Source organism: Solanum tuberosum, unplaced genomic scaffold (genome assembly GCF_000226075.1).
Source record: "Solanum tuberosum cultivar DM 1-3 516 R44 unplaced genomic scaffold, SolTub_3.0 scf00004, whole genome shotgun sequence".
NCBI lineage: Eukaryota > Viridiplantae > Streptophyta > Magnoliopsida > Solanales > Solanaceae > Solanum > Solanum tuberosum.
In genome coordinates, this window is record NW_006238930.1 from 3,794,968 (window position 1) to 3,819,055 (window position 24,088).

Here is a 24,088-nt window from a genome sequence, read left to right on the forward strand (position 1 = left end):
ATTTACTACGTCTTTTCAATTTTAAATAGAACTAGTGTGTAGATATGATTTTTAATTATTTTATTGTTCTTCAATGAAATACTCATCTCCGTCCCTCCTCCGCACCACATTATCGATTATTCAGAGATAATAAATAATGTGATTATCAAATAACTTTTATGTTTCATATTTTTTTTTAAATTATATTGTTACAACAACAAATCAAGTATAACCCCACAAAATAGGGACTAGGGTCTGGACAGGCTAGAATACACGCAGATTTGATTATTATCTTAAAATTAGAGGAGTTGTTTCCGATAGACCCTCAACTCAAAAAAAAAAAAAAAAGAAGAACAAACCCTCCAAAATAAGATAAAGGAAAAATAACGTAAATGAAGACAATCGTGATAAAATACTACCGATAACAAGACAAATCATGCTAAACAATAGTATTCTTTATTATATTATTATATTATTCACTATCTAAAATGTCAAACATTATTAGTCCTACGTCTTTTTCAATTTTAAATAAAATATGATGCTGATTGCTGGGGCATGAAACATGCGAAACATTAGAAAGCCTTTTTCTACTTAATTTTAAGATAACAATTATTTCCAAAAAAAAATATCCTGTCTCCCCAAACCCAGTGTTAACTTGTATATAATTATTTGTTACAAATTATATTTGCACGACATTGTATGTGTAGACTCTACAAAATGTGAAGGGAGACTAGGTTACATGAAAGTTTAATGAAATATGATAAACAATAAACTCAAAAAAATGACGATCAAAATGCATTGCTTGGGTTTCTGAAGTATAATTATTTTTCTATACGTTTTATACACAAAGTTATCTGCAGCAAAATTAAATTAGAGAGCAAATAAAATCAGAATCACCAGCAAAATATAAAAAGTTCCTTCTATCAGCCAAGTGTTAATTAATCTCACTATTCAAGTAGTTCAGCTTTAGAATCTCATAAACATCAGAAAGATTTTTTTGTGCCATACCAGGTTTATATATTCGCCTGTGGAGAAACAAGACCAAAGATAAATCATCTCAATACCTTACTCCAATTCAACATCAGAATGTGCTAGTGTTTTCAGCACATAATAATTTACAGACCCCACTTGTGAAATTACAGTACTGAATACAAAATTGCGGGAAAAAAAAAAGGTAAAATACAGTAAGGAAATCAGGATATTACATTGGTAGAAAGCCTCTCCAGGATCACAAATGGGTTACAAGACCTGAGTAACAAATTATAAAAAAACTAACATTAAAGAAGTGTGGTTATATAATAAGTAATGAAACCAATTACACCCCGAGACCTAGTTCCGGAGAGATGAGACTTTCTGTATAAACAATACCATTATAAACAATACCAATATCCTTGTCAATTGTAATTGCATCAATGTCAATGTCATCACAATCTAGAGGCGATATGTGATTGCTTAATCCAAATGATCCAAAAGATATGAGCCTATATACAAATCTTGACATTGTTTTCGAATCTAATTTAAAACAGAGTAACACTTGATCATCTGAAAACATATATGTTGGTATGACTCTATAAATTTTGTTGCTTGGTATAGTGAACAATTTCATCCAAGAACCAGGGCCGTCTTTCATCATCCATAAATTAAAAGATTTGCCATCTTTATAATAAAAACTAAGCATTCCTCCCAACACTGATACACCTACATCAACTTCAATTTTATGTTTGGACCACTTAGATATAGCGAGGAAACACACAATTTCTGGCAATGATATCTCTCCGTACGCCTCAGATGAAATATTAAATGAAACCACGTACAACTTCTTTGATGAGATACCAAGCCAATGAAATGCTCCATATACAAATGGCAAAAATTCCCCACCAGAATACATAGAACAATCTGTCATACCTGATGAGGAAGTTTCGTCAATAATTCTCCATGAACCTTTTTTCAGTGCGAAAATTTCGTTTTCGTTTTGGCCATGAAAAGGCAGGACCAGCCTAAAGACTTTATAGTCATCACTAATAGAGTCATAAGCCAATCCATAAGTAGATCGGAGATTACTATCATTACCATCTTCATAATCACTACTATCTTCATAATCACTATACTAGAGTAATATTTGGAATCACTACTAGAGGAATCACTACTAGAGTAATATTTGGAATGTGGAAGTAGTATAGATTCTCTGGTGGAAGGATTCCATATCAATAATACTGAAGGTTGTTGAACATAACGTTCATTCCAGATTTCGATGAGAAACAAGCCATCACAGCTACAATAGACGAGTGCACCATATGACGGATTAGAATTTGGAGGGCAATCAACTATGCGGGTATCCTTAACAAGTTGAACCAAGGATAAAGAAGACGAATAGAAGTAAAGACGATTATCATATGCATCCTTAGGATGGCAGTGGAGAGAAAGCAATTTTTGGGAACTCGCTGGATTTTTAGCATGATTGAGATGTTTCTTCATAAAATAAGGTTGAGAGATTAATGCATTCCAAAATTTTGAGACGCAATTGAAACGAACAACTGACTTCACAGGTAGCCTGCTCAGAAAGTCCATAAGTATTTCCTCCATGAAAGATATGCGAAAAACGAAAGAGCAAATTAAGACGAAAGAAGAAAGCTTATAATTAATGGAAAGAAAAAAACATACATCAAGTGATTTTATTTATAACTACTGTATTAGAATCTCATAGTTGAAACGAAATTTGTTTCATAGCAGGATTAGACTATTTTTTTTTTTTTTGTTGGTTTTGTCATTGTAAAAGGATTCCTTTCCACATTTTAATAGGAATGCTCACGTTTAATTAACCTTAATAATTTCTGAATAATTCGTTATTATTTCAATCATCCCATCTCTCTCTATATATATAAAATTTATTTTTTAACTTAGGTAGTTTAACCTCTCTTTTTTTTTTCCAGTTCACTAACATTAAGTAGAATAATAATTTTATGGTTTTGCTACAAAATTTAATATTCCTTTTATGACCGTTATTTCTATAATAATTAATATGTATTAAGTTTGTGAGTATGTATGTATCCGTATATTTTTTATTTTCTCCACTCTTTTATTATATGTTTTTCATATAACTGTTAGGGTTTTGTCCTGATTTTCTTACCTTATTTAAAGTTAATTTTTTCCTAAAAGAAAAAAAACAAAACATTACCATAAATGTTTTTACTTTTTTTGAAAGGAAAATATAATTTTCTTCCATATTTGATTTATTCTTTCCCGGAAAAGTTTGGAGATCTATAAATTGAAAATCCCTATTCTCATAAGAACATCCACAATGTAGTCATTTAGAGAGTTTTATTTATGGGGAGATTTTCCCGTCATATGTAGGCCAATTGGCTAAACCATATAATAAGATTTTTATTTTTAGTATAAGTTTTTATCATCTGATTTATCAATCATATGATTTGCAATTGTAAGCTTTCGCATGACACCCTAATCACTTTCAAATCCATGTGTTATCACATCACAAAGCCATAAAGCCATGAAAATTTATTTCTTTTCTATAATTATCTATTTTGCTTTAAAGAATAGAGTGCAAGTCAGCAAACTCAGCTCAGAAATCACTAAGGATATATATATGAAAAGTATGCAACAATTTATCGAGTTATTGGCAAAAAAGCTTCTACTTGACAGTGAAAAAATGGGACAACCAGTTAAAAATCTGGATCAATTTATCCATTTAATCTTGTTACTGCTTAAAAGTCATCCTTTTTGTAAGGTGTGTTCATTGAAAAAAAAATTAACATAGAGATCAGAGGTTAGCCGATACACCGTCCGATAATTGTAAATTTGTCACCGAACCAACCGATATCTTATAGATTGGCTAGTGGATTAGTAAATTTAAAAACCGATATCCGATAGGTCAAACCGTTAAGCGAAATTATCCGCTCGTTATGTCCGATAAGCAACCCTAATCATTAACTTATATATTTAAAAAATTAGTATTTCTTACTTTTTTCGTACATAATTAAAAGAAAATATCATAATTTTTAAAAAAGTATAAAACAAATTAAAGTTGATAATAAAACGGTATAATAGGCATTTGGAAGAATTAATTAGGATAAATGGTGGAATTTGATTATTGTTCAAAGTTGGGGGAGGGGGGGGGGTTGGTTTTAAAAAACAAAGTTGGATGTGAAAAGCATGAATTTCTTAGCTTAAATGTTAAATTATTATAATACCCAAACTAAAAATATATATTTATCTATACTAATATTAAAAGTACGAAGATCTTTAGAAATGTTGTTAGAATTTTTTGACTTTTGTTAAAAGAGTCCATTTTAGACAAAATCATATTTTCACTATTTTATTTCAATTATGAATAATGATATAAATATTAACTATAATAAACATAAAAAAAATTAAATGGAGAAGGTTTTGATTATTTTGAAAGTTTTTTTACTTTTTTTTAAAATCAAAATAATCAAAAGATGTCCCAAACAAAGGGCAAAAACATTGTCAAAAAACGTCATTTTTTAAAGCTCTTTCTACGGTTTCGTGATTGGTTGGACCCTAACATCGTACAAATGAATAATAATTTTGAAATAAAATACGATGCTTGATTGGATATTTTTGATTAGTTACATCACAATTAGAGCCAGTAGGATTTTTTTACGCCACCTTCAGGGAAAATAATTCCAAGATTACCAAGCTCTTCACCCAAAACCTTTCAAAAAAATCTGAAGTTAGAAAATAAAAAGTTATCTCAGCTTATCTGGTCTAGTAGAAAACAAGACACATTAAAAAAAAAGTGATTAGTTTTGAAATTGTGGATTGTTTACAAATAGTTGCCGTAAAAGTGATTACCATTGGGCTGAAAGTGAAAGCCCGAATTATAAATATATTATATGGATTATTTCACACATTAATAAGTTGCAGAAAATGTCATTGAAACACAAACAATCTTACAAAACGTGAATAACAATGTGATGGTCAATTGAAATGCTTTTATACGTAAAAAATACAAATTCAAGACACTGTAATACGGACACGAAAAGAGAAAAATGTCCTAGAAAGTCCTCGAGTATTTTCTGATCTCATACATTATCGATGAAATTGAAACAAGATCCTTGTTCAAGGTAGACCCACCATTTATCCTCTTTATACAATCTGAAAGCCTTGTATAATAGAGAAGAAGTTGAGTTAATGCAGCTCTTAGAATGTCCATACCACACAGGAAATTGCTGAAAGAAGTAATCACATCATTGTGCATAAGCTCAATGGCAGCTTTCCATCTGCTTGCAAAGTCCTTTACAATCGGCTCAACTTCAGCAATAGTTATAGGTCTTTCAGTGCCAGTACTTGGATCCTCAGCTGCAATAAGATAATAATCAGGGCATTTCAGAAGGTTTGAGATAAACTGACATGCATAGCATTAACACTTACACCCTCTCGTCTTTACAAACTTGATGAGATCGTTAAAATGCTCCAATAGCAATTCTTCCTGCAATAAAATTGAATATAAGAACAAACCGTTCAACTGCAGTTTATAGTTGTTAAAATACTGGAATATTTGTACAATCAAGAAGAGAGTTGAATATCATTCAAGAGCTCTCCTACGGATGTTAATTTAACGTTGATTACAAATCCTACGAAACTCATCTAGGAAAAGGCATCCACTATTTGTACAATCAAGATGATTATAAAACTCATCTAGGAAAAGGCATCCACTATTTGGGGTGCAATCAACACCAAATATTCCTCTTGAAATCAAGCACTCACAAAAAATATAGATGAACTTAGTTTTACTGGTTCGTTCTAACTGAAACTCACAGTCCAGCAATAATAGAAAAAGTGGGCTTGGTGTTTGTCAGAGAAACATAACTATAATCAATTCAACATTCTTGGAATGCAAGACTTGAATAGTGTGCTCACCACAAATATGGCTGTGTTATTCTTTAGAAGCTCCTCAAAGTGCTGCTGGATTTTCCCACCATCTGGACCAGCTTCCTGGAAGCAAATGAAAGATTATTTGGTGTTCTAAATTCTCTAGTATTAAATGTTAGTATAATTTAGACTTCTAACTTGTATAAAATCTGCTAACAATGGCGTCAAATGTTTAGATAGGAAACAGTCAATATTGTTACGCTTACAGTTAATGGTTTGCTAAATTTCGGAGTAAAGTAATCAGTGCCACTATCCAGATTTGCAATGTAATAAGAACAGGAATCATGACTTCCGTATCTCTTTTCATTAGACAGACAAGGTGACAAGGGAAATTGTCAGATAGACCTCCATTTTCCTTTATAATTCATCTTTCTTTCGTTGGACATTTATCCAACTAGCATATGAGCATTACCCATATAAATCCACGGCAATGACTTGCACTTTTCATGATTCATTTATTGTTTATCAGAGAACAGAAAACTATAGTAATTTCTTACCTTCAGAACCGATATTATCATGTCATAGTTGTTTATAAGGAATACTGTTTGCAACTTTTGTTTAGCGAACATTTGTGATAGCTTGACAAGCAAGTCATCAACAGCCATTCTGAGTCTCTCCAGATTCAGTTCAAGCTACAAAAGTTAGCAGCAAGTATGAAAGCCAGTCTGGTGAAAGTAAACCACAAAGTAAAGAGTGGGCCTTCACATTCTCCAACCTGGCCATCTTTGTATTCTACATTAAGGTGAATAAGGGAGGCAGAAAACTCAGCATAGCGCCTTATGACATAATGTGGGTGAACATCATCTTCCCAGAGAGTCCTGATACTGGCATTTCGCAGGCTGTGGAGGTGCAAGTCAAAAACCATCTTGAACCGTGGCCATAAAGCAATATTGACCTGCCAAGATTCATAAAGACAAAAGTGGAAAGCAGTCCACCATAAAGGAAAGATAACTAAAAGAAAACATTTTATTTTTTATTTTATTTTGGTTCTAATGTTATCATCATGTTGAACTTTCTAAAGACCTTAAGGAGTTGTGTTACATTTATATTCACCTTTGTTGAACTTTCTATAATTATGAATCTTAATTCCTTATTTCTCATTTTGAAATGGTCACCTGAACATATTCTATTAGCAAGCTGTTTAATTTTCTCTTTTTGCTGATGTGATGTAGTCCAGCCAAACATCATGAATCCCAAGATGAAAATTTATATCCCAAATTAATAATATTATATACTTTCAGAAGGAAACCCTGTATGTCCTAGTTATGCTTGTGCAATTGTCCTTTTTCCACATCACAGTAGCAACAAATGGGGAAATACACAAGGACATACATTATAAGGCAACAGGTGAATAAGTATCTAGTGAAATTTACAGCTGCCAAGTCCTTTGAGTTCACTTGTACACAAATAGCTCACATGCATGTGCAAAAGGCGGGAACATGGATATTTGTCATTGATGCTGGTGACTTGGTGGTAAAGTGAATTAGATGATACATACCTTGTCTAAGTATGAATCCAGGCATGGAATTCGGCGCCTGGACATTACAAGCTGGGAAATAAAAGAAGTCCTTAGATAAGAAAAGATTCCAGCAATAATTAAGGGCCATAACAATACATTTGATATCAAGTTCATAAACAAAATCTGGCATGCTATTGGACAAATCACACATATTCATTAAACACGTGATTCCTCAATGAATTTTCTAATAATCAAATACTTCTATAAGCTTTAAAAGATTATACTTCTATAATCAAATTCTTTTATCTTTGAGATTTTCCCCAGTCGTGAAGAATTTTTACCTCAGTACGCTTCAATTATTATTATGTTTTCTTTTGAGCTAAAAACTAAAACTTCATTGAAATACTTTGAATTCCAATAATCAAATTTCTTTAGCAGTATGTATGAATATGACTAACTAGTATGAAGAAGATGATATGTGCAACAGTGATATGAACTTAAAGCTCAAGTGGATAAGATTGTTTTAACTTGAACATGTTTGAAAAATCTAATGTACTAGTTGTCATTTTAGCAATTCGTAAGGGTATTTTGGATATCTTTTTGTCTATAGTTTAGAGTTTTTTAGTGTCTCCCAAATTTTGCAGCATGCAATACTTTAGACGCCAAAAATAATGAAAAACTAGAGCAAGTTTGACTTACTAAAAGCTGTCAATCAACTAGTAAAATAGACCAGTAATCCTTGCTTTTCGAAGTTGCTGCCAAACATTTACTAGAGTTATTAGAAAGATCTAGTTTCCCTACTGTATTTTCTGCAAATTTTTCGCAAAACAATGGCATGTGTCTGTTGTGTTTAAGAAGGATTTGAATCAACAATGTTGTAAAACCTAATCAGATTTCTTCTGTTCTTCTCCTGTACACCCCTTTTTCTCCAGTTTTTTTTGTTGTTGTTGGATAACCGTGGTCAAGTGAATCTTGGAACTTTACCCATAGGCAAACTTCCTCTTATAGGATTTTAATACTAGCTGTGTTTGCTTTGAAAGGTAATACCAGAACAGAAGTTTAGGGATATACCTGGTGCTGGTGTATGATGCGAATCATGAGCATTAAGCCAATTGCATCAAAACTATTAGGAAGAATTGTACCGAAATGCTCATCAATTACTGAAAACGGGCCTGATATCACACAAATGTTAATCATTAATCTCATTGAAAATCCAAAAATTTGCATTATTCCTATCAATATTAATATTTGCATATTTCAGCATGTGTGAAGGAGCTTTAGTGCACTGGGCTGCCCTTTTTATATTTCAGCATGTACTGTAGGTGTTTGAGAATTGTCATAATACAGATTGAGAGAAGGAGATCTTTACTTAATTTAACGAATTAAAAGCAACATGAGATTAGGTTGATAGTCCTAGGAACTGCATATACAATTTCTGTTAAGCAGGTTGATCTGGAGTTGTCAAGATACTTTTGAAATCTGATTTTTATTTACCAATAAATACTTTAAGAAGCACAATCATGATGTTTATCTGCAGCAAGGTACATAAGGAAATGTCTACTCAAACTCACTACTTCCCATACCAGCAAAAATATCATGAAACATGGTCTGTTCTCCAAAGAAATCATCACAGAAAAGGTACCTAATCAAACAAAAGGAAAAAGCATATTAATACATATTTAACAAGGAAAGCCACCACTCTGCCATTAGGAAAGCTGTACTGTTTCAAAATGAATTACAAATCAGGCATGGTATTAAAAAATAAAGTATCGTAGATTACTCAGAAGAAGCAGTATCCATGAGCAGCTTGTGCAAACTCCTGAAAAGGACCTCATATGGATATTTTTTTGAGCTGGCTTCAGCAATATGTGGAATTAATGGAGGTTCATCAATCTCCTGAACACAGTGGAAAGTATATGCCATAAATACTTTCATCTAATCATCATGAACATAGCTGCAACATTTCGTGTATCTCCTATGAATGGGATGGGGATCAGACCAGATCAAGAGTTGATAGAAAATCGAATAAGTATATAGTTCATTCAACCACTTTTACTTGTAGTATTTCTAGCGCTAGCTGAGCATAAGTAGTGGTCTTTGCGCAACACAAGAAAAGGCCTTGATATAATGGGATTATTTGGATTGTCACAACCTCTAGCAGATGGCTGCAAATTGATTCTAAAAGAGCCTTATTTCACCAAGTAGTGCTGATCTCTCCTTTTTTAGAATGGCTCCCATGGCTAATATATTAAAATCTGGTAGCTCCAGGTCTTTATGAAATTATATAGCAAGTTCTTACATAATATGTTGCATCCATTCAATCGTCTTTATACTTGGACCAATAGATTGAAAATAGGTCAGTGAAGCAGGTATTAAATGATCTACCCATACAGGTTCAACCCAGGCTAAAGGTTGCATAGAAATGTGACATGGAATGAACCAGATAAAAAAAAATTAAAAAAAAAAAGAACCAAGATGCAACTCATATAGTTCTTGGAGAAACATTTGCCTTAGTCTTCATAGAACATTTCAAAGAGAACTTTCTCCTTGACAAGAAAAAGTAATAGGAGTACTTGAAAATATGACATTTTTTATAAGCAATTTTTGAAGGAAAAAAAATGGCAGTCTACAGAATAAAAAAAACGCAAGAACCAAAGCAGCACACAATATATGATTTTTAGCATTAGATAGGTTCCTTCACTTGCACATCATCCTTGAATACTTATGATTTATAGAAAAGAGACTTCATGTTATCTCCATTAAGTATCTGCTATATAAAAGTGCTAAGACCATACACATCTGAAGCTACTTCTGATGAATTAGTAAGTAGTCATAGATATTCATTCCACTCATCAAGCAATGCATCCTCCAAACGCACTAAATCAAAGTCATCTTCAAACTAAAAAGTAATTCTACCAGAGTGAAACTTACAGATACGTTTACACTTAAACAAGCACTAACATTCAATGATGCACAAAAGTCGTAATCTCTGGACTCTGCAGATTTATACAGAGACAATCTTTTTGGTCATAAGATCAAGGCTCAAAGAAAGAAGATGAAAACCTTGAGAATGTTTATCCTTTCTCCAAGAGCAAAAACTGCAGACCTGTTCTTCAATGGTTCTCTTCCTCTCGAAAAAAGACCTGTGCTTCTGGTCTCAACACCTATCAGATCATTAGATGTTGCTATATCCAACTGAAGCTTTTCTAAAGCTTGAATATAAGCACGGAACTGTGCACTTAGAACCTGGGACACAAATTTTTTCTTTAGTATTCATGAAAGAGCACAATCTCTTTTTTTGAGATTAGTAACAGTATATATATTGATAAAAGCACCAAAGCAATGAATGCCATAGGTAAAGGGTAGGATAGATCAGTTGATCTACCTTATAATTACAAAAGAATAACATGTCAACCAAAAATTCTGTGTCCTCTACATGACTTTCTTTACACCAAAAATGAAATGAAAGAGCACAATCTCTTGTTAGCCAATGCATATTAAGGCTGTTATCACCTGTACATGTGATCACTGTGATTGATAACATTCTCTAGAGCTTACAAGATCAAAGAGAAGCTACAATACTAAGTATAACAATAAGTTGGGGCAACCCAGATCTATGACAATAGCTTAAGACTGATTAGACTAAGGCATACCAAACATTAGGCAAAACACCAAATTAAGTCATGTAGTCATGTCTTTTCTCGAGAGATATAAGGTGTTTTACCGTCTTCCATACAACACGGAAAAACATTTAGAACTCATACACAAAAAATTTAAATCTTGAAGGATGGGCACCAAAGGAACAGTCAAGTTAAGCACTCATGGACCTTAAGAATATAAAATCCTCTTTCGAACTTGCACGTCAAGAGCTACCACATCGATCTCAATGAGTTACACATCTAAGAACTCAAAATCTTTACTATCGATCCATCAAACATCTAAGCTAGCAAAATTATTCAAAATGAATAAATAAAGTAAAACTTAACCTTGTTCATTGTGTCAATATATGCAGCTCGAACCTCAAGATACACCTCCTTCCCATGCTCCTTGAGAAATGAAAGAATGTACCTGCGAAATAATTGCAAAAATACCTTCAATTGCATGTTTGGATAAATCCAGGAAATTGAAAGGTGAAAAGAAATTAGAAGGAAGCATTGAAGCTGATGATCATCATAATTTTAAGTTATGGACCTCTTAAGAAGAACTCGTCCTGCTTGATATCATTTAAGTGGACCACAATAGCAATAAAAGGTATTGCCCCCCAAAACACCAGGATAGCACATAAATTTGGCTTTGTTTCTACATTTTTTGTTTATTTTTTCGAAGTTTTTTAAGAACTTGTTTGTTTTAAAAAGGAAAAACCTGTTTGTTTAAGTTTTTTTCCAAACAGCTATTTCAAGTTCTTCAAAAAGAATCTATGGAGAGTAACAATGAAGCACCTTTATTCTTCTTCCACACACAAAACACTCCTTAATTTTCAGTACTCAAAAAACTGCAACTCTTCAACCATGTCTGTTTTCTGAAGATACTTTTTTAATGGACAGGTAAGCAAAAGGAACGAAAGAAGCTTCTTGAAGTGCCAAAATTTCATCGGTATTTTTATGTAAAAGGTAAATCTGTTTAAAGATTCTCCAACGTCCTAACAGCTGACAACAATATAGTAGCTAAACAAAACAGTACTGCAGTTAGGGGCACTAAAAACCAGTGGCACATGTACCTTGCCCAGTGTCACTGGACAATCGCTTGGTCGAAAAAAATTACTAGATACATATAAGCAAACTAAAATATTGGGTATAAATATGAAAAATGACACTGCTTGTTATTATAGTGATTTATTGATTTCTTCACTTCTTCAAACGTTGATACCGCTCACGAAAACTCTTGTGTATGCCACAGCTAAAAACCAAACAAAAAATGTTGCTATCTACGATATGTTTAGCGGGATAATTTATATCAATGGTTCTTCTTGGATGCTTTCATTCAGGTAAATGGGAGAGAAGGAAATACGTTGTGAACAAACAAACTAGCTAGTCATCAGTGGTCAGGAAGAAAGGAATGAGAAATACAAATAGACTCCCTCCGTTTCAAATTGTTTGTCTTACTTTCCTTTCTAGTCCGTTTCGAAAAGAATGTCACTTTCCTTTTTTGGTAACTCTTTAATTCCAGTTTTCCACATTGCATGTTTAAGACTACAAGATTCAAGGGCATTTTGGTACACTCCACATATTTTTAATTTAAGACACAAGATTCAAAAGTCCTCTTTACTTTCTTAAACTTAGCACCAGGTCAAAACTAGACAAACAAATTGAAACGAAGGGAGTATGATAGAAACCAAAAGAAGATGCAACTCACTTATATTTTAGGAGGACACTCTGCTGAAGGATCTGGATATTAGTTTTGGGTTTCCTTAAAGCGTATAGCTTCTGAACCATGAAATCAAACACCTAAAAGAGGAACAAGAAAGTGGATTAGATGTGACAACTGACAAAAAATATTCTTGCTTATCTAAGACTCTTCTTATTGGTAAGCCAATTACGAGTCAAACCCCCTAAGAACAAGCACATGCATTAAGTAAAAACAATAATTAGACATCATTTATCACCCTATGAGGGCACAACTTTGTCGTGGAGTGGCGAGTGCATTAAAAAGAACAGTGTGAATTTGAGGCATCGAAATCCTAGAAGGTACAAGCTTATTTCCTTTTTCCAGTTAAGAAATGTAGAGAAAAGTGTTTGAGAGACTGAGCAAGACAAGGAGGTGCACATAGACAGAAGGTAGCAATGAAAATTACACGCAACTATGGCTGATGCAAATTCAGAATACGATGCAAAAATGTTTCAAATTTTGATAATAATAATAACCTGTAGAATTGAATTGGAGGGTAATCCACTGTACAGTGAAAGAAGGATACTCAGAATATAATGGTCAAATGTTTCAAATTTTGATATATATACGAAGTTTGTAGTTAAATTGGGAGAATACTCATTGAACAGTGAAAGAAGGATCCTCAGAAAAGAAGGCACAGGAAAAATGAAAGCACAGATATTACTCAGAGAGTCGAGAGCGATCTCCAGATAAGAATAAGTGTTATGGACGGAGCAGATTGAATGAGAGATAAGATGCAGACTGGAAAGAATCCAGGAAACACGGAGAAATTTAAGTGGAGTAAAAATGTTTATAGGGTGAGGTCCAGCAAAGACAGTGGTTGAGCAAGAGCAGGAAGTGAAGCAAAAAGATGAGAACTAAGGATGTTATTGCTGCCTGAGATTGGCTTGGTTGCTTACCTGGATTTTTTTTAATTTAATGTTTCGGATCTATTAACTTACTGCTGCCTGAGATTGGCTTGGTTGCTTACCTGGATGTTTTTTTAATTTAATGTTTCGGATCTATTAACTTACTTTTGAAGGGCATTTAAACATTCATTTTCAAAATTATGGTGGGAAACACAAAAAACCCTTTCCATTCAATATCTCTATGGGGTAAAACCGGTAACATTTTTCTCCTTTAGTACAATCTTTTGGGTACTGAGATAATAACCTATTTTTCATGAGTGATGATACAGTTTTCACTTTTGTACAGCTTGTTTTCTTGGCTTATTGGTTGAATTGGCTGTCACTGTAACCTAGCACGCCATTTTTTTTAATTGAAAAAAAGTCAGACATATCTCGATTTGACTGACATCCTTGCGCATGGGACATGCTAATCTTATTGGTTCTCATACAGTACCAATTTTATTCGATATCCCCAAAGAGACTAGCCTTGCACTCCGCATTACATACCTTGGAAACTCGGCATACACTAGACTACTCGGCATATACGTACCTTGGAGACTGCTTTCTGCCGAAGTTTTTCTAGCTCAGGCTGCACATCTTTCAGAGCTTTTGATGTTTTAACTGTGGGATCTGCATCTGCACACTTCAGTTTTTTACTCAAAATCTCAAGGGTCCTCATGTATTCCTCATTAACCTATAAACATTTGATTTAATGTTGCATGAAAGGTTAGAAGCCATTAGTGAACAATGCTTTCAAATATGCAATTTTTGAAGATTAAACATCTGAAAGAATGATGTAATACAGAAAAAGAAAAAGATCTAATGTATTATATTTTCCATGGTTCAGAAGAGCTGATGGTTATTATTTTTATTTTTTGAGAAGAGTTGATGATCAACTAGAAGAAACTTTCCAAATAAATCCCCATTATCAAATGTAGTAATGTAATACCAGCAAAGCAAAGACCAAAAAAGGAGGGAAAAACAAAAGAAGAAGTGAGAAAGTTTGTCCACGTTAACAGTCAACTACCAGAAAGAACAGTGTTTTATCGTAGACTCGTATGCCAGGAGGCAGAAATGATGGAAAAAAAGAAAGAAGCGAGAAAGTCCAGTGTTTAACAGTCTACAAAGACTACAACCAAGAAGATGAGTTTTCTATTGTAATTTACTAAATTATTTAGCAGTGCCATGTAAACCTTAAAAGTTAAATCAATAATCACTTGAAAGAAATGAATTAACCAAGATACTACAGTCAATCACCCCAACATGTCACGTCATTGTCCTCAAAATCATATGAAAGACTATGGCAACCCATTCACCCCTTTATTCCTCTACTTGAACTTCAAATTTGCCATTTTCCCTCATTGTTATTCTTCTTGGAATAGCTATAGGATACAATGTAAGAATAAATATGAGGAACAAACAAACCAAGGAGCCAAAAGCACCTCTTCATCAACAATTATGTCTATCATCCTTGGAGGAACAATAATATCTTCAACAAACTTTGCCAGCTTTGACTCTGCCACCTGCAAAATAACATAACCATTTAGCAAGTACACTACTGACATCGGAAAGTATCTTCCTACCGCAAACACCAAGACTCACATATGGTTGTCATATCAAGTATACTGGACCCACAGCATAACCAATTTGCACTAACATCCATCTATTAAGTCTAAGAAGAGGTACATCATGAAAAACATAAAGAAGTGAAGTGTCTACGAGATTAAATTGGAAAATTTTATTGTAAGTGTTAAAACCTTTTATTGGAATTGCCTACAGCACTACGGTTGTGCTGAAGAAGCTTTACAAAAAGTGCAAGGAACCGATCAGACAAATGATATCATGCATATCATGTACAAAAGAAAGTCTGCACCAAAAAGCTAATAAAGGGATGGTTCTATTCTTAAGACTGAAATTAAATTGAAATTCCCAGTAAATTATTGCATAACTGTGAACAGCTAATTTGGTGAGTCTTTCAGAAGTTCATGAAATCAAATCGATATCAGATAAAAATGGTAAATGGTATTCAGCAAATTTGAAAGGACACATGCTCTGATCCAAGCACGTAACAGTAGCCACACCTATGAAGATGACAACAGCGACAGCAAAAAGAATATATGTTTTCTTCTATTCATTGTCTTTAAACTATGAATCTCCAGGTGGCAATGATCACTACCAAAATGTACTATAAGTAATAAGAGATGACAATTCTGTTAATTGGATAAGGGTAATCTACCAAGAAATTTTCCTGTTTCTTTGGTGGTGTTGAAGCCTTTTGAGAAAATATATAGACAAAACTTGTGCGTGTGAGGGGGGGATGAGATTTAGACAGACTTTTAGTGAAAGAGCCCACCATCCACGACTGATTTACTCATAAGGTCTTCTACAGAAAGTAATGTAAAAAGTAAGATAGCAGAAATGTATAAGATAAAGAAAATGGACAATACCACACATTCGGACCAAATAATAACTTTCACATATGAAATACAGTTAGTATACTTTATTCATTGAGACTGATAATTTCACATATGAACATTAAAATACATTCCAACAATAGCCGTCAGTATCAACATTGCTTCAGAATTAGAAGGTAGCAAATAATCTACAGATGTAACCAGGGGCGGCTCAAACCCGTTGGTGGCCTAAGGCCAAAATCAAACTAGAGGCCTTAAAAAAAAAAATTAAAAATTAAAAATGTTTTTATTTTAAATCTATTTTTCTAGCTTTTTGAGATGCAAAGTTGTTAATAATTTTTGTGTAGTTAATCTCTTTTAATAATTCTTTTTCATAATATAGCCAAACCACTTCTAAAATTTATCAAGAGCACCTTTTTGAGATTTTATCAAGTTATCGACTTTTCTTTTTCTTTTAAGTTTTGAATGACCGGATTCATATTTTCTAGTTGACATATTAAAATATAACAAATATTTTAGACACTATTTACAATATCAAATAAAAAATATAATAAACATAAGACACAAAACAAAAATAATATTAGAAATTAGAATGATATTACTGGATTCAAAAACTATGAAGACTTGATTTCCGAAAATGAATTGGGCTGCTGCAATATATTTTTCTCCAAATATAAAATATAAACTATCAATAGAACAAATAAATTCTTAAGCTTTGAATAAGAGAAAGATATAAGATTAGAAAAGAGAAAGAGAGAAGAAGTAGAAGAGAGGAAGAGAGGAGGATAAAATATATAAAAATAAAATTAGAAAAAGAATAAAGTAAAAAAAAAAAAAGATAACTTGTACATTAAAAAAAAAGTACACAACTTTTTATTGGAAAGGAAAAAAGTAATTGTCATATCTATCACTTCATTAATGCCATTTGCATTTGTTGTCCTAGTTCTAATTTTTTTTTTTAGTTTAATTCTACCTAATTAACTAAAAAATGGGCCCCCCAATTTATTGGAGGCCTAAGGCCAAAGACTTTTTTTTATACCTTACCAGCCGCCCCTGGATGTAACTTACATGAAACCAAATAAGGAAGCCCAAGATTAAACTATAAACAGTAAAGGAAGGTCCATCCATTAACAATAATACCTTGCGATTCTTAAGCCTCAGTCCCATATCCATAGACTTCTCTTGGAGAATTTTGATATCCGAACTTATAGAACCTATCTCTGCCTGGCAGATAAAACAGTGAATATCAAGTCTTGATGACAAAACATACAGGCAAGTTCACTTTTAAGATGTTATGTAGTATTTCTTTGATTTCTTCCATTTTCTTCTTTGTATGGTGAGGGAAGGCAGAGACAGAGAAATTCTGATAGTGATTTTACCCCAAAATAAAACCACAATATTACTAACGGTGACAAGTCGACCTACTTTTACCACTTATCAATCATATCATCTCCGGAACAAACAAAGTTAGAAGCCTCAATCATAGCTGATTTTCTTAAGCAGGAAAAAAATTGTCATCCAGTTTAACATGATATTGATGGAGAGTACCTGAAATCCACTGAGAAGAGTCTCCATCTGTGATAGAATCATGTCGCAATCACGAATTTGATCATGAAGTGAGACGAGATTATCACTTTCCTTTATGTAATCCTATTGATTTGATAAAAGAGCACATATCATTATAATGTCATTATAACCAAATTTACAAGACACTCCCCCAAGAAACTAGCACATAAGTATGAAATAATTGTATCGTATTGTCATTATACCCAAGTTCATTAGGCTTCACATGAATTTGTGTTGTGACAACTAGATTTATTAAATCAATTTCTGAAAAGAAATATGATGATTGACTAAGGATAAAGAGAAAATTGTAAACTACAGTGCAAGGGTATTTAGAAGCTCGACGAAATCGGCAATGGTTCAATGCTGATCATAGACCAACATCAAAGAAAGAAATATTTGTAAATTTCTGAGGCACGTGAGAAATGAGTGAAGACAAGTGTCTTTTATGTGTCCCGAGTTGAATTATACATACAACTTGAGTATTTTTAGTGCAGGTCGAGAAAAACTTGACCAAATTCTAGCAAGGAAAATGAAGGCACTAAGTGGAGAAAACAATCACAGGAGAGTAAAGAAGATATAAGACAATATGGCTCTCGAACCTAGACGCGTTGAAAGATAAACTGAGCATGGAATGAAATAAGAGAGCATTCGAGAGGATAGAGAATGACGATGTACATTTGAAGAACAGACTCTCTTTTCTAGTGTCTTTTATGCATGCCGTGAGGTTCCAATTTATGTAGAAGACAGGGTGTCTTTCATGTAGAATCACATTAGGTTGTAAATTCGCTACTATTTGGTGTACTGCTTGCTTGTATACAGGATATTTTTCTTTTATTAATAAAATTGTTTATCTAATAAAAAAGGAACCAAGAAAAGAAGTATGTCAAAGAAGAAAATACAGAGAAGACAATTGCACGGGGAAAAGGCTGGCAAGCTAAAGAGATTAATTGGAGACTAAGGTCCAAATGCTTATGGATTCAATATGGAGACAAGAGCGAGGTTCTTTTAGAAACTTATCAAGGCAAAAGGAAAAGGTAAATACTGCTCATAAACGATGGTGGAAGGGAACATGCAAGAAGATGCAGATTTATTGATCCATTACACAGTTAAACAAGGAAACCCATGTACTTGTAAAGACTTTTGTTATTAGCAATCACTGGGTACTCAAAAAAATCACTGGGTACTAAGTTGAATGAAAATATCTTACATTTCTTTCAAAAATTAAAAAATAAATAAAAATCCAGAAAGTAAAATGCATGATAAACCTAAACGCTCCAAACTGGAACAGCTGAACAACTCAAATTCCCAAGTTATGTATACACACAAAACAAAGTTACCAATTTCAAAAAAAAAAAAAATACAGACAAAACAGTGTTTAATGTATTATTACAACAAACCTGGATAGAATCCAATTCAACTTGCCGCAAATTATTTTCAACGCCTTTAGTGTATTCCCGCAACGTTGTACCTTTAGAAAGTATGTTTGCAACAACCTTTGCATACAAATAAGGCAAATACAGACCCAATATCAGTGTCCCCAAACCTATCCTCTCAAAGGGGATAAAAATTGGAGTAAACTGTAACAAATATCCAGCTTTAATCGGAAATAGATTCAGCTGTTACTACAAAGAAAGAGACATAAATGTATAATCTTCTTACATCATCTGCTTGACATTCCTGTAACTCTTCCTCGAGTCCCTCAAGGGATATATCATCACTGGAAAGAAAGAAGATGAATGTCCTAAATTTCATCATATATAGAGGATCGAGAATGAAAACTTACAAGCATTATAGCAAAATTAGCAAATCTAGTCCACGAAATGAAACTAAACCTGGTAGTTTCATCATCAACATTCAAATCGCCAACGAAGGATCCCAAATCCAAGAAGGGTTTCTGCCCATTATTAGCATTGGCCGAAATTCACAGATGTAAGGCAACACAAGGATATGAAAATGTGCACAAACTAAAGCAGGAAACTTCTGGAAAACAAGAGAAACAACTGTTTACCGATGTGTTGCCAGCCACCTCCACCATAGCAACTTGAGCAAACCAACAACTTTCTACTGATCTACACTGTACAGCTATCTAAGAGTAAGCCAGATCAAACATTTCTATATTCAGAATAGAACCACAAAAAAAAGAAGTTTCTCTGAAAATCGCTTTGTGATGATGTTCTGGAAATGATCTAGGAGGTCTTCAGAGTTTAATGATCTTATTGTAAATATGGCTCAAGTACTGACTATGTACTGTTGTAGTAATATACAAAGTTACCTGTTTAAAGGAAAAAAAAGGGTTTCAGAGTTTAATCACTGTGTTCCGACTTCTTTATCACCAGGAAAGGGCACAAGCTTTACTACATACAGCACAAATACATTGAATGGTACACAGGTGATTTTGTCAACAGGACCATTTTTTTTTTAAGGAACAAAAGGTGATTTTGTCAAAAACACCCTGGAATACAGTTAACCAAGTCAGGGTATTTTTTGTTGTTATTATTATTGTTATATGTAAACACGGGCTTGTACTAAAATGGGTATGTATAATATATGACATTCAACTTATCCATAATAACTAGGCGAGTTCAGAATGAATAGTTAATAGATTTTCAATTGAAAACGTATAGCGATTTGAATATGGAACTTTTCGCAGAGAGATTATTGGTTATTTGCTGCTATGTAACAAAAATATCTTAGGTGTAAAATATTTTTTATTAATCTTATGGGGTTAAATAATAAATATTACTGATTTAAGTAGAAAACTAGTACACATTTTATGATCAAAGTTGCATTAGTTATGGAGAGGGAGATGTCGAGGAGTTGCTAATTCAGTGATCCAACAAGTACTGGATAAGTTACATTCAACTTATCCAAAATAACTAAGCGAGTTCAGAATGAATGGTTATACTTTAAATTACAAATGTATAGCAATTTGAATATGGAACTTCGCAGCAAGAGATTATTTGGTTATTTGCTGCTATGTGACGAAAATATCTTAGGTGTTATACTTTTTATTAATCTTATGGGGTTAATACTACTGATTTGAGTAAAAAACTAGTACACATTTTATGATTAAAGTTGAATTAGTCATGGAGAGGGAGATGTCGAGGAGTTACTAATTCGGTGATCCAACAAGTAATGTTTTACAAAGTCACCAAAATCATTGAACATTCATTAGAGAAGCATATGCAAACCAACTAAAAAGTCTAACAAATTCAAGATCGCATATCTAAATTATTTTATTGATTAAATATACAGCACTAAGACCCTATCAATATTCATTTTTTTGGCCAAGCGTTTGGGAAGTCAAACACACTTTCTTTTGGAAATCTGAAGTGTTCGTCAATAAAGGAAAAACGTTTGTGAGAACAACAGAAACAGTTTTTCAGCTAAGGGAAAGAATTTTTTTTATTTTTTTTAATAGGTAACAACTTGTATATAAACAAAAGTTCAGCACCAAAGGGGTCAGAGGGGTAGTTACAGTTTCTCTAGGGGAAAGAAGTGAAGCTACATTAAAAGAAGAAAAAAAAAATATTCTAAGTAATTGCACCAGTATCTTAGCCAACTCCTCAAGATATAACATTCTAGAAAAAACTAAAGCTCACGGTTAGTAACTGATTGAGGCCAATAACCTTGAGACTCTTTGCCCCAGTTTCACTAGGAATGGCAGATCATGGAGGAATTATACAGTGCATTAAGAAAGTACCAGTAGTGGGAAAAAATAGCATGTGCACCACTCACCACCCAGGACAACACTTTTCCATCCGAGGTTCAACATGTCTCTGACTCCTTATACATATCGTCTCCAAACGACCAACTCCTAGTAAGAGCAACCTAATATGAGCGTGTGAACGATTGAACTGAGGAGGGGTGATTAAACAGGGCATGACACATCTTCAGCTCACCGAGGACATGACTCTAAATAGGCGAGCATGGAAGTCAAGGATTAAGGCAGAAGGTTAGTAAGCAAGAGAGAGAATTCCCTCTTCTGGGAGAGAGCATGAATCTAGTTTAGAACACCTTATTTGATTCCTCTTCTCCTTATCGTATTATCATTACTACTCTTCTGTTATCTCATTCTCCAATTTTTACTACTATTGTTGTTTCTTTTACTTTGGCTATCTTTCATTTGGTGTCGTTACTTTTGTTCAATTAGTTATTTTCATCACATCTTCTTCACTCTTGTATTTCTCGAACCTATTTCGAAAATCACTTTTTTGAGTCGAAGGTTTTTCGAAAACAATCTCTCTACCCCACAAAGGTAGGGGTAAGGTCTGCGTAAACCCACCCTCCCCAAACCCCATTTGTGGGATCTCACTAAGTCTGTTGTTGTTGTTAATGATCACACAACCATTCTCAGACCTCCTACAATCTGAGTGTGGGCGTGAATGACCTTCCATGACGTAGACTTCCACCCATCCATCCCATGGTAACGCTCATTTAATCCACTGATTGAGTCATGGGGACAGAGTTGAGAGTCTCGCGGACTCCTCAACCACCCCGCATTAGTTGGGATGCGTATCTACATGGCAATTGTCAATTAGCAACCCACTTCTTCTCAACGGAGATTCCAATTGGTCTTGGACTCCAAGAGACCTCGGCCCTATAAATAGAAGACCTCTCAAACAAACAACAGAACAAGGGATATTAATTTAAGAACTACGCACTCTCACAAGACAATCAAACTTCACCATTGTACTTATGTATTTACTGTCATTATCTTTATACTTCAGCTTTCTGGAATTAGTCTGATCCTAAGATATTCAAACGAAGCCTTGTAAGGTCGTGGATAGGAGTGATTAAATCATATGAGTTACTTGTCTTTGTTGTTTGTCACTTCAATTACTTTACTTATGGTAAGGACTTCTCCCTATAATACCTATCTTGAAAATTGGACATTTCAAAGCACTGTCTTTAATCCAAACAAGAATAACCCGTTTAACATAAGAAAACAAACCCTTTAAACATTAAAAAAAAATGGCGAAGAGAAACAGAAGCCTCGGTAGTAATAATGTCGAACAGATGCATTTGAAAGCAAACAGATCATAATCGATCCACAGCATAAAACAACAACAAAACCAGAAGACGCTGTTGTAGAAAGCTAGACGTAAATCATCCAAAGGGAAAAGTAGTAGAAGAAAGCTACCTGATAGCCGTGAAGAGCCAAGAAGAGATCTGAAATTTTGAGATTGGGATTTAATTCTCTGAATAGGAAAAAAGAGGTGTGGTGATTTAGGCCAAAAATTAAAAAGAAGAAATAATTTGGAGGGACAACATAAGTGAAATCACATTTACCTCATAAACTTACCGTAATGAAAATCTAATTATTTAAGAATATCCTAATATTATTTAGATTAAAATCAAATTTACTTCAAGTAAGTAGGAATAATATCCCTTATTCCATTATGGCATATCCTTCCGACAAATAGTTTAGTATATAAATTGAAGTTTATATTTTACTATTGTTTTTTAATTATTATTTTTAGTAATTTATATGGCAATTGATAGTAATGGTGATTGTGTGTTTCAATTTGTGGTGGTGTTTGACTGGTGATAGTAGTTATGGATTGTATTTTATGGTATACTAGCTGGGACGAATTTAAGTATTAAAATTGGGTCACCGAAATCCGTAGTCATCCGACTAAACTCGATATATTACTTGTATAATTATTAAAGAAATATTAAATAATAACTTTGGAACCCGTTCTCAAGGTTGCTGGGATGGTTCAATGGTTTGACAGCCTGATTTTAACAAGCGAAATTCTAAAGTTCTAAAGTCAAAAAACTTTAAAAGTTTCCTTCTCACCCACTTTTCAAGTTTCAAAAATATATTTTCTTCTCTCTCTATATTTGCCTTTTATTTTCCACACAAAGAACTCAAAGTGTCGAGAATCTAGAAAAATCATCATTGTCAAAGTTTAAGGTAATATTTTTTTTAATTTATGATTCTTCTTTTTAATAAACAAACTAACAAAATTAAAAAATATATATCGCTTAGTTATTGTTATTATAAATTTTTTGATCTTATCTTTAAAGCAATGGCGCACTCGTTTTCTTGAAATCTTGGACTCACCTCTGTATACTAGTTGACAGTAAGGGTTAACCTGGTTGGTAATGGGCATGAGGAATGATTCGTACTGGAATTATATTAATAGCTAACGACAATGATAAATGATGATGTCAATTAGAGATATTTAATATTTTCTCAGTTCATTTTTATTTGTCAATGTTTGACTTGACACACTCATTAAGAAAACAATCATTGATATAAGTATTTTACCAAATTATCCCTATTAAATGATGTTTAGTAGTATTAGGCCTTGAAAATTGATTGGAAAATAAGTATTTAATGTTGAAAAAACATGAAAAAAATAATTGTGTTTTCTTGATATGTCAAAAATGACAACATGAAAATATATTTTAGAACAACAGACAAGTAAAAGTGTTCGAAGAGTATTGACTAACGGTAATAATTAGGGGGGTTCGTGTTC

General features: G+C 33.2%; 2 protein-coding genes across 4 annotated transcripts; both read right to left on the bottom strand.

Annotated features, from left to right (window-relative positions):
• Positions 1–1,294: 1,294 nt before the first annotated feature.
• Positions 1,295–2,562, bottom strand: LOC107060324 (F-box protein CPR30-like). Its single transcript, XM_015308095.1, has 2 exons — positions 2,194–2,562; positions 1,295–2,086 (listed from the first exon to the last, which is right to left on the bottom strand). The coding sequence occupies exons 1-2, from the start codon at positions 2,560–2,562 to the stop codon at positions 1,295–1,297; spliced, it is 1,161 nt and encodes a 386-aa protein (XP_015163581.1).
• Positions 2,563–4,871: 2,309 nt separating this feature from the next.
• On the bottom strand, positions 4,872–22,858 carry LOC102603551 (vacuolar protein sorting-associated protein 52 A-like). 3 transcript variants are annotated; one of them, XM_006338630.1, is made up of 21 exons: positions 22,744–22,858; positions 19,609–19,872; positions 19,433–19,494; positions 19,260–19,317; positions 18,998–19,093; positions 17,583–17,684; positions 17,175–17,258; positions 15,063–15,143; positions 14,171–14,314; positions 12,701–12,792; positions 11,335–11,416; positions 10,412–10,594; positions 9,129–9,244; positions 8,932–8,990; positions 8,420–8,520; positions 7,388–7,438; positions 6,605–6,784; positions 6,387–6,521; positions 5,878–5,952; positions 5,389–5,446; positions 4,872–5,316 (listed from the first exon to the last, which is right to left on the bottom strand). In XM_006338630.1, exons 2-21 carry the CDS (start codon positions 19,633–19,635, stop codon positions 5,012–5,014), a joined length of 2,091 nt encoding a protein of 696 aa, XP_006338692.1. In that variant the 5' UTR covers positions 19,636–19,872; positions 22,744–22,858; the 3' UTR covers positions 4,872–5,011. The 3 variants fall into 3 exon arrangements, with proteins under 3 accessions (XP_006338692.1, XP_015163201.1, XP_015163207.1); XM_015307715.1 differs by having other exon boundaries at positions 19,609–19,686; positions 22,744–22,843; XM_015307721.1 differs by having other exon boundaries at positions 19,609–19,674; positions 22,744–22,842.
• Positions 22,859–24,088: the final 1,230 nt, after the last annotated feature.